Source organism: Ipomoea nil, unplaced genomic scaffold (assembly GCF_001879475.1).
Source record: "Ipomoea nil cultivar Tokyo-kokei standard unplaced genomic scaffold, Asagao_1.1 scaffold2926, whole genome shotgun sequence".
Classification (NCBI taxonomy): Eukaryota; Viridiplantae; Streptophyta; class Magnoliopsida; order Solanales; family Convolvulaceae; genus Ipomoea; species Ipomoea nil.
Genome location: NW_017619354.1, coordinates 4,464,013 through 4,475,000, shown reverse-complemented (window position 1 = coordinate 4,475,000; position 10,988 = coordinate 4,464,013). Strand labels below are relative to the sequence as shown.

The 10,988-nt window shown below is 32.7% G+C and overlaps 3 protein-coding genes across 3 annotated transcripts in view; all 3 read right to left on the bottom strand.

Moving 5' to 3' along the window:
- LOC109161965 (salicylate carboxymethyltransferase-like) overlaps positions 1-970 on the bottom strand; it is an 18,844-nt gene extending 17,874 nt beyond the window's left edge. The window contains exon 1 of the mRNA XM_019310559.1: positions 965-970. The gene's annotated coding sequence lies outside the window, so the exon portion shown is untranslated. The remainder of the gene's footprint in view (positions 1-964) is intronic.
- LOC109161962 (salicylate carboxymethyltransferase-like) overlaps positions 1-1,263 on the bottom strand; it is an 11,007-nt gene extending 9,744 nt beyond the window's left edge. The window contains exons 1-3 of the mRNA XM_019310554.1: positions 1,142-1,263; positions 560-970; positions 218-472 (exon numbers count right to left, since the gene is read on the bottom strand). Coding sequence (XP_019166099.1) covers positions 218-472; positions 560-970; positions 1,142-1,216 — 741 coding nt within the window. The 5' untranslated portion in view covers positions 1,217-1,263. The remainder of the gene's footprint in view (positions 1-217; positions 473-559; positions 971-1,141) is intronic.
- Positions 1,264-9,220: 7,957 nt separating this feature from the next.
- Positions 9,221-10,988, bottom strand: LOC109161961 (salicylate carboxymethyltransferase-like). Its single transcript, XM_019310553.1, has 4 exons — positions 10,837-10,988; positions 10,310-10,717; positions 9,966-10,208; positions 9,221-9,766 (listed from the first exon to the last, which is right to left on the bottom strand). Exons 1-4 carry the CDS (start codon positions 10,915-10,917, stop codon positions 9,395-9,397), a joined length of 1,104 nt encoding a protein of 367 aa, XP_019166098.1. The 5' UTR covers positions 10,918-10,988; the 3' UTR covers positions 9,221-9,394.

Sequence of the window (10,988 nt, the reverse complement as noted above, 5' to 3'; positions counted from 1 at the left end):
TTGTTAATCATGGTGACGGATTGTATAAGATCCGTATAGTCGTTATGTAGTGTTATTTGGGTTTACTGAGTACTATTAATAATTTGTACTGTTCTTATAATATTAGGTACAATTAAACACGTCTAAATTAAAATCGTACCTGGTGCAAACTGACACCTTAAAAATTTCTATAAGTTTTATAATTGATCAAGATTGATCGAGTTGAGAAATTAACTACCTTTGCAACTAGATCATTAAGGGCAATGGCTAGGAGTTCCCAAATATGGCACCCATCTTTGCTACTAGGGTCTTCACTTTTCCTGCCCAAAGTGGTCAGAACCATCCTTCCACCTTTCACCAATTCATCTGAACGACATTTGAGGAAAGTCGAAAAATCTCTTTCAAATTGGTGGTAGTAGGCCTGTATCACACTAGGTGGGCTTGAAGCTGACATGTATATATTGCCCTTGTTCTCTTCTATTCCTTTAGGTTCCTAAACATACACAACAAATAGTTCAATAATTATTGTACTGAATTAAATAACTTTTAGGTTGATGAATATTTTGTTATATATATATACCTGAGATAGCCAATGGAGACTATAAGAGGAATGAACAAAATGAAGGCTATTGGTGGGGAAAAGCCTTCCATAAAATGAAGCAGGAACTCCATTGAAGAAGCACGGCCCAGACCCGTCTCCCAACTCCATCTTTATCTCCTCTTGATGTTTGTGCAACGACTGGAAAATGGTGTTGAAGTCATTGCTGGGAAGATCATTCAAATAAATGTGAAACTCCGGCGAGGAGTTTTGCCGGAGCTTCTTCCGAGCACTATTGACGGCTTTGACGAGGTCGGAGACGGCGAGAAAGGTGTTGGGACCGGAGGAACAGCCCAAGTCTGCAATGGAGATGGTCTTAGGATTGTTGAGGCTGGTATAGAGGCTTGTTATGGCTCCGTCTGTTATTGGCTTCGTCATAAGTATCACCTTTCTCTGCATGCATTAATTACCCAAAACCAATCAAAAACATTAAACATATATAAAACCACCATACATGTCTTTTTTGACAATAAAAGTACAAGATTTATGCATGACTTAGCTTGCATGAAGTCATCATGAGGCCGGGGATTAATTTTAATATAATAATGCAATGATATGGTTAACCTGAAGAAGGGAGTTGGTGGCATAACTGGTGTCTCCATTTCCTCCATTCATGCGAAGCACCTCAGCTACCTTCATCTCTCTCTTCTCTATCTCTCTCTGCCACTCTCAACTTTTGAAGGTATATGTGAGATCAGAATTGATGACTGATGAAAGCCTAGATAGCTTGCTCAAATATGATTCCTTTTCTCCTTTTTATAGTTGTGAACTCAACTATTTTCTTGACTCAACTGAGTAACTTAGACTGGTTTAACTCTTTGTGCTCATTTATGGAACTATCCTTATCATATCCATGCAATACTCTCTCACTTTCAAAAGTGAATCTCACTTCCAGATCATTAAATTTGTAAATGCTTCACTATTTTCTCTTCTATCATTTTCAAAAGTGATCTCACTTTCATCTTATATTATAAATTATAAATATAATAATAAAGTAATAATAAAATAATAAATAAAATTATAAAAGTCTGGCTTGCTAGCTTGCAAGCCAATAAACTAACAAAATAAAACAAAAATAAAATAAAAATTTACATTACCACCTTTCACATCATCTTGAGAGTGTTCACTTGCTGGATGAGAAAGCCTAAGGCTCCTATATTTAATTTACTCAATGCCTATCTTTGAATAATGGCCGTAGATTTCTCTCATAATTAAAAAAATAATAATAATATTAACATTATTTGTACAATTTGCATTGCTTGAGATGGTCTCAATTACAAAGAATATAATACATTTTTATAACTATTACATTTTTATTAATATTTCACCAAGAATAAGTAATATATATGTCTGGTCGGACCGTCGGAAACGTGTCATGCTGTTTGCTCAGCATTATTGTATGACATGCAATTAGAATCTAGGTTCAATGTACGTTTTCAATACATTTTTGCTTCTTCTTAAAAGGACAGAGTACTCCATATTTGTGGCCTGTGGATGTTTGAAAAGACTGATATATCAATGTTTATATACACACTATAAACATAGAAAATTGAATATATATTTTAAAATTCAAAATTCTGGATTACGTGTAAAATGTCAAATATCAATGGGATGTGGGTACAAGTCTCTTTATGGTCCTCTAATTCTTCGATTGATGCCTTGAACACTCCACCATTGAAGGGTCTCCGGGTTTCAAGGAATCTACATTATAAATTTTATGAATCTACAGTATAAAAATTATGAATCTACAGTACAAAAATTATACTAACAATATATATATATATATATATATATATATATATATTAAAATTCTATTACTGCATTAATAATGACCTTTTTAATTTTTCATTTTCCCCTTATTTTTTTATTATTACATTGTTTAAAAGTAAATGAATAAAATTATAATGAGTTTTATAATTATTAAAAGATTTGAATTTAACAGTAGAATAACAAAAATAGACAAATAAACATTATAGTGAGTATCAAAACCTGTAATAAGATACAAAATTAAAGTCTCAACCAAATACAACCTTACCCTTTTAGAAACACTTTATATCCGCAGCTAAAGTTGTGGATGTATGATGAACTATTTTCAACAATTCAAGACAACTACAATAGTGATTTTTGGAGAGAATTTTTTTTGCTTAAAAACTTGAAGATGGTTTTTCAACAAATGGGAAGGGATTTTTTGGTGATTTTTTCATTAGATAATGACCTGATTTTTGTCTTCATAGTGGAACCCACCAAGAAAAAAAAAAAAAAAAAAAAAAAGCAACTACTTGATTACGTGAGACGCAAAACTAGTGCCCAGCCGGGCACGTACACTCCACGCGTTAGCTGAACACGTGCACTCCACACGTTAATCTGGAACCTTTTTCTTTATTTTTAAATTTTGTTTTACTTTTTTTTTTTTTTCCTTTTTTTCATTCACTTTCACATTTTCTTTCCTAGTTACACCTTCAAAAACTTTTAAAAATTTGTTTTCTTCTAAATAGATGTGCATACTGACGTGACTATAGATGAAACCCAACAAATCAACAACCCTAAATTTGTCGCCTACCATGCATGTTTTTTATCAAACAAATTCATTCTATGTTTAATGAATGCCACCACATGCCTGATTCAAGAAGAAGAAGAAAGTTAGGTCTTGTTGGAGCTTTGTGTTTTGGATTGCTGCATGTCAAGACTGAAGAAGTTAATGTGTGAATTTGAATTTTAGTAGAAACATAATAGAAAAAGCACTTAGAATGAAGGAATGTATAGATTGGACTCCTTGTGTGCACATGAATATTAGAATATGACATATGGGTTGATTACGTGGCTAACAATTTACCTCTACAATAGCTTTATGGGTGGGGTCTTGTGAGTTTATGATTAGTCTGGCAAAATTAAGTTCACCTATGTATATAAAAAAAAAGTTAGGCCTTCTTAAAAAATCAAAATATGTGATATGTAATGATAGAGTCGTTAAATGCTTAAATTATGATTTTTGTACGTTATAAGTTTAATTTTTATCAATATTTTTCTGAAATGTTTCACAAAAATAAAATTTATTCAATACACACCTTCATATTATGATTGCGAGCTTTCATTCTCATCAATAAAAGAAAAAAAGTTAGGTCATTTCATACCCCGTCAACGCTTTGCAATACTGAAGATACATTATGCATCTCAGAGTTAATCAAAATCTTTTCAAACTCTACTATTGTGAAGTCCATTTATTGTCTTTAATTTGTTTTTTTAATGCATCATTTCTTCAATTCACGTTTTTAATGTTAACATTATAGCCTTCTAATATTTAATAAAAACACTCCAAGGAATCCCAAGTTGTCACGTCAAACAATTTGCGCTTGACTACTGTCTCTAAATTTTTCCTTTTTATTGAGAAAAAAATGTGAAATTTGAATTTAGTTATGTTACCTACAAATCTACAATGAACTAATTTGGTTTACGAAATTATATGTGGCTAGGACTTGTTCAGAACATAGTGGTTCAGATTTGTCTAGAGAAAAAGGTTTGGATCACAAATATTTTAATTATATAAAAACACAACCTAACAACTAATTCTACAAAACATCGCAAGCTTTTAGACCATCTCCAATCAACGCAGCATTCCTGCAAATAAAATGGTGTAAGATGAATAGTGCAGCGCCCTACGTCATTTTTGGTGCTTTATCCCTGCTTTTATTTACTAATTCCTTATTTTGTTTTAATAAATTTGTATATTTTGGTTAATACTTAACATAAATTTTATATTAAAATAAATTATTATATCATTTGAAAGATCTCGTCAAGACGATTAAAACAATACTAAGATTGTTGTGATCTAATCCAATGGTTAAAAGCAATTATCTTTGGTGTATAAATAAAATTTGGTGTAAGGGGTTGGAAATGAAAATTTTTAATATAAGAATATGTTGAGAATAATTCTTTTGGTGGAAAATTTGGTACAAAGGGTTGGAGTATTTGAGATGCTCTTACTATTATCTAGTCAATCTAGTCAATTATCAAATCTCGTTCTCCCCAAATCACAATCCTTATACCATGGATAGGGGTTCACAATGCACTATGGACCTTGGTGCATGTATATGTGTGTTATGTTGAGAGCTTTTGCATCTTATGTTATGAAATTCTATACCTTAAGGGGGCGTTTGGTTCACAGAATGTTAGATTACCTTAGGGAATGTTAGATTTCTGTGTTTGGTTTAAAACTGAGATATGTAAATAAGACAATGGTAATAAGATAAATTGATTAAAAAATACAAAGCCCAACATTAGTAATAAGACAAGGGAATGTAAGATTACCTAAGAAATTGGAGGGTATCTCATGTTCCCTTCCAATAGCTAAAAACTTAAATGCGGAGGTTATCTGACATTCCCTGAGAAAGTTATATCCCTAAACCAAACATGGGAATCTTATATTACCAAGCAAATATAACATTGGTTATCTTATATAACCTGAACCAAACATCGCCTAAGAGTATGAATTTTGTACATTAAACAACTTAGTAATTGTGTCTTATGTTGTGGAATTCAGTGCCAATGAACACAAATTTTGTACCTAATCAGATTTGAAAAATAAGTAAATACATAACGTGTATGTGTCTTGTGTTGTGAATTTTTATGTCTTGTGTTATGAAATTATGTACCTTACTAGTATGAATTATGTACATCTGGCGCATGTGTATGTGTTTTATACTGGAGTTTTTGTGTCTTGTATTATGAAATTCTATACCTTAAGAGTATGAATTATGCACCTTAAACAAATTAGTAGTTGTGTCTTATGTTATGAATTCTTGTATCTTGTGTTGTGAAATTAAGTGACTATGAACATAAATGTTGTATCTAAATCAGATTTGAAAAATAAGTAAATATATAACATGTGTATATGTCTTGTGTTGTGATTTTTTGTGTCTTATATTATTAAATTTGATACCTTACAAATATAAATTTTGTACCTCATCATTTTGATTCAAGATTCAAAATGATATGTGGACCCTAGTCCATGATATAAATTGCCCCCAAATCATATGGGAAGCCAAGATTCAAATTATGCCATGGAATCGTGTTCACCGAGAATGGTGAACACAAGGCAAAACGACGTCGTTTTTAGGCAAAAAAAAAAAAAAAAAAAAAAAAAAAAAATTCGCGAATGTGGAGTTAACGGCGCGCGTTTGATCAAATTATGAATTTTCTGTTATGAGATTATGAATTTTATGAAAATTCATAATCTCATAACAGAAAATTCATAATCGCATAACAGAAAATTCATAATCTCACAACTGAAAATTCATAATCTCATAACAGAAAATTCATAATCTTATAACAGAAAATTCATAATCTCATGGTTCCAAAGTGAATGTGTAGGCATGGTTCCAAAGTGAATGTGCAGGCATGTATTCATAATTTATGAATGTCCGTGATTTCGGACGGGAATATGTAGGCATGGTTCCAAAGTGAATGTGCAGGCATGAATTCATAATTTATGAATGTCCGAAATTATGAATGTAATGAAAATTCATAATCTCATAACAGAAAATTCATAATCGCATAACAGAAAATTCATAATCTCATAACTGAAAATTCATAATCTCATAACAGAAAATTCATAATCTTATAACAGAAAATTCATAATCTCATGGTTCCAAAGTGAATGTGTAGGCATGGTTCCAAAGTGAATGTGCAGGCATGGATTCATAATTTATGAATGTCCGTGATTTCGGACGGGAATGTGTAGGCATGGTTCCAAAGTGAATGTGCAGGCATGAATTCATAATTTATGAATGTCCGAAATCTTTGTTCACCTCAAATTAAAATGAAACCGCAAAATGTGAAAATAAAGAAGAAAAGTCACGCAATTAATTAAGAAAAAAAAAAAAAAGATAACGGTGTACTAACACCGTTGAAACCGTGTTCACCATGAATACGGTTCCATGGCATAACGTCTGTATAAATTAATCAACACATTTGTAGGGCCAAATTATGTTAGAGGGATAATATTGTCGTAGAAGATAAATTGGGCCACAAAAAGCCCAAAACAAAAGATTACTTAATTTTACATAAATGCCCTCCTTAATTACTTGGCAATTTATATCATGGACCAGGATCCCCATAGTATTGTGACTTAAATTGAAACGACGATATATATAATTCATATTTGTAAGATACAGAATCTCATAACACAAAACACAAAAAATCACAACACAAGACACATACACATATTATATATTTACTTATTTTTTAAATCTGATTTAGGTACATAATTTGTGTTCACGAGCACATAAATTCACAACCCAAGATACATAAATTCATAATATAAGACAATTACTAATTTCTTTCAAGTGCATAATTTATACTTTTAAGGTACAAAATTTCATAATACAAAACACAAAACTCATCACAACATAAGACACATACACATATACTAGGAACCATAGTGCACTGTGAATCCTGATTCATGGTATAAAGATTGTAATTACTTGGGGCAATTGGTCCATAGTGCACTGTGAATTTTGTATCTCGTCGTTTTGATCCAGGGTTTATAATGTTATGTGGATCTTGGTCCATGATATAAATTGCCATGATATGATGTTCTACGATGTTTGTTCCAAAATAATTCTTTCCCAACTATGATCCATCTGTACATTTATTACTTTCCCTAATTAAGGCAAACTATCCTCTAACACGGTGACTCACATTTTGAGTGTAATTTCTATATTGTGACGGTTGGAGCTCGATTGTGTGTTTTTGTCCATAAATTATTATTTACGAACCAACTAAGCTGCTGGTGCAAGCTTGCCTAGACATGATTTGATTAAATTGTTGATGATACCTGATTTTTTCTTAAAGAATATTATCCAATGTTATTTTTCTTTAATATATGTAATCACTACACATTGTTCACTTCTTGGTGTGATAATATTAGAAAACACTTTGTTTGATAACACTAGAGGTGATAATAATAGGCTAGTCTACTATCAAGGGACTTAGGGTCTAACTTGTTTAATAAAACAATCGGGCTTAGGCTTATTTAATTAAATAGGCTCAGATCTATTTGTTTAACGTACGATATGATACCAATATATATATATATATATATATATATATATATATATATATATATATATATATAGTTGCATTCGGGTGCGAACGGCTCGCCCAGGCGCGAAATAGGAATGGATTCTGTTCGTCCACGTGTCCAGATCTAATGGATGAGAAACACTGATTTTTAAAAAAAACGCGGTGGCATTTTCGTAAATAATTGAACATCGAAGTGCAAGTAAAATGTATTACAAGTGCATGTAAAATGTATTATAGGTGCAAGTAAAAATTTACACTGAGCATCAATACTTAGTTGCACTTATAATTCTAAGTAGTTGCACCTATAGTTCTAAGTAGTTGCACACATAGGTATAAGTAGTTGCATCTAGGTGTATGAATGTTTGCGAGTGGTTTTCAGGAGTATTACTACCCGCTGAACTCAGATCAATGAATGTTAACAAGACAAAATTACATGCACTTATAGGTGAAAGTAGGTGCACATATAGTTATAAGTAGTTGCACCTATAGTTATAAATATTTGCACATATAGTTATAAGCACACCCAGGTGCATGAATGATTGCGGAAAGTGAATGCTAACAAGGCAAAATTACATGCACTTATAGGTGAAAATAGGTGCACTTATAAGAGATTTTACTTGCACTTCGATGTTCAATTATTTACGAAAATGCCACCGCATTTTTTTTAAGTTATTAGATCTGGACACGTGTCACGCGCTGATTTGTTCGCATTTCCTTCCTGTGCACTTATTCGCACCTGAGTGCGTCCCTATATATATATATATATATATATATATATATATATATATATATATATATAATATGTTTTTATATTTATGAAATGAAGTATATTTATCAAACGAACCCAACCATGTAAGTTTACTAAATGCAATTACATAACACTTGTTTTTGTAGGAGAATGTAGGAACGTTATATTCTAGAACCGTGCCCACTTTGTCAAATTATGCTGTTTTTATGTGGTTGAGTAACGGTATTGTTAGTGACACCGTTATCCTCCATAATTTTTATATTGTAGATTAATAAAATCTATACTGTAGATTCATAAAATCTATACTGTAGATTCATAATTTTTAAACCGTAGATTCATAATTTAAATACAGTGGACTCATAATTTCTATACAATAGATTCATAATTTCTATACTACAGATTCATAATATATGTACTGTAGATTCATAATTTCTGTACTGTAGATTCATAATTTCTAAACTGTCTAGTTATCAAATTATGAACATATAGTTCTGTGATTTGTGAATACAGAGTTTTCAACAATTGGGAATATGAACATAAAAATTATGAACATATAGCTCTATCACATGTTCACAAATCTAACACTGTAGATTCATAATTTAAATACAGTAGATTCGTAATTTTTAAATTGTGCGATTGCAAAGAAAGAAACGCCGTTAACAACAAGTGAAAAACATTTTTTTTAAAAAAAATTAGAACCTTGAAAACGGCGTCGTTGTGGAACTGTGCCCACCTTGCAAGGTGGGCACTGTTCCACGGCATAATTTGCCGAGAATGTAACATACTAACATTATATATATGCATCTCCTATCCAAAAAAAAAAAAACATTATATGCATCTTATCCGAAAAAGGAAAAAAAGAAAAGCAAACAAAAGATATCATAACCAAGATAAGTCAAACTCGTGATAGCTAGCTTAGCGAAAGGAGCATCCAGATAAGGTACGGTCCAATGTGGGGCAATGTGTGTTGCCATTGAGTGAGCTGAGCTTTAAGTTTTAACCAAAGAGACAGTGACATTAGTGAACTCAGTCTTCTCCCTGGACATGGAATCACCAATCATCTTTCTATACTTGGGGAAAACATCCTCAATTATTCCTTCCCCAAAGTGGCTAACAAGGGTAGGCTCTGTAACAGCTCTCATGCACCTAGCAACGTTGTATCCACCATTCTTCTTGTCGCTAATAATGTTCTCATCATCATCATCATCATCAGATTCATTCCCAGTCCAATGAACTTGGAAAGCCTCCAAGCTTTTAATGGTGAAGGAACCATCCTTTTCAATTAAGGATTTCACTTCTGCTAGAGATGGTGTGTACATAGGGACGTTAAATGAATTTAGTTTCTCTTCTTCCACCAAACCCTACATCAAACAAATTCTCAGATCAGATATATATACATGTTATTAGCACTTATACTATAATTGAAATAGACGAAAAAATTAAATGAAAGGAATATATACAAACTCATCTTGGGCTAATTGATCGAAAGTGAACATATTTTATTATGTACTTTGATGTCATGCGCGCATATTTCAAAATCATTGAGTATTTATTATCTACCTCTGAGACTAGTTCATTAAGGGCCATGGCTAGGAGCTCTATAATCAGGAAAGAAGGTTTTTCATTTTCTCTGCCCAGTATGGTTAAAACCATTCTCCCGCCTTTCACCAATTCTTCTGAACGACACTTGAGAAAGGTTAAAAAATCTCTTTCGAATTGAGCAGAGAATGCCTTTCTCACGTTAGGTGGACTCCCCGGTGCCATGCAAATGTTGGCCTTGTTGTCTTCTATTCCTTTAGGTACCTGATCAAACAAATTAAATTCTTCAACAATTATTATTATTGTATTAAAGGCAAGTAATTAATTAAATAAAGCATGTAGGTGTAGGTATATATATAATATACTTGAGATAGCCATTGGAGACTGTAAGAAGAATGAACGAAATGGAGAGTGTCGGCGGGGAAAAGCCTTCCATAAAAGGAACCAGGAACTCCATTGAAGAAGCACTGCCCAAACCCATCTCCCATCTCTCTCTTAAACTCCTCTTGATGTTTTGGCAACGACCGGAAAACGGAATTGAAGTCATTGGTGGGAAGGTCGTTTAAGTAAATCTGGAAGTCCGGCGAAAGTCGCCGGAGCTTCTTCCGCACCCTATCGACGGCTTTGACGAGGTTGGAGACGGTGAGGAAAGTGTTGGGGCCAGAAGAACACCCCAAGTCTGCAATGGAGATGGTCTTAAGGTTGAGGCTGGAGGTGTAGAGGCTCGTTATTGCTTGGTCTGTAATTGGCTTTGCCTTGAGTATCGCCTTTTGCTGCATTTACCCAGAAAAAAAAAGAAAAAAAAAAACAACTTAGAAAATAATGTTTTCTTAAACATTAAAAAGTACTAGGTTTATCATTGCATGAAGGGATTATAGCCAATGAATTCAACCTGGGGAAGGGAGTTGTTGGCATAACTGGTTTTCCCAATTCCTCCATTAACGCCAAGCACTTCAACTACTGTCGACGTCATCTCTCACTCCTTACCACGTACTCTCCATTTCTCAACTCTCAAGGTATGCATATATATACACATTTATTTGG

Coding starts and splice junctions, on each gene's coding strand:
- LOC109161961 (XM_019310553.1), bottom strand. CDS start 10,917: ATGACGTCGACAGTAGTTGAAGTGCTTGGCGTTAATGGAGGAATTGGG. Junction 10,718..10,836: donor CCAACAACTCCCTTCCCCAG/GTTGAATTCATT, acceptor GGGTAAATGCAG/CAAAAGGCGATACTCAAGGC. Junction 10,209..10,309: donor GTCTCCAATGGCTATCTCAA/GTATATTATATA, acceptor TTGTTTGATCAG/GTACCTAAAGGAATAGAAGA.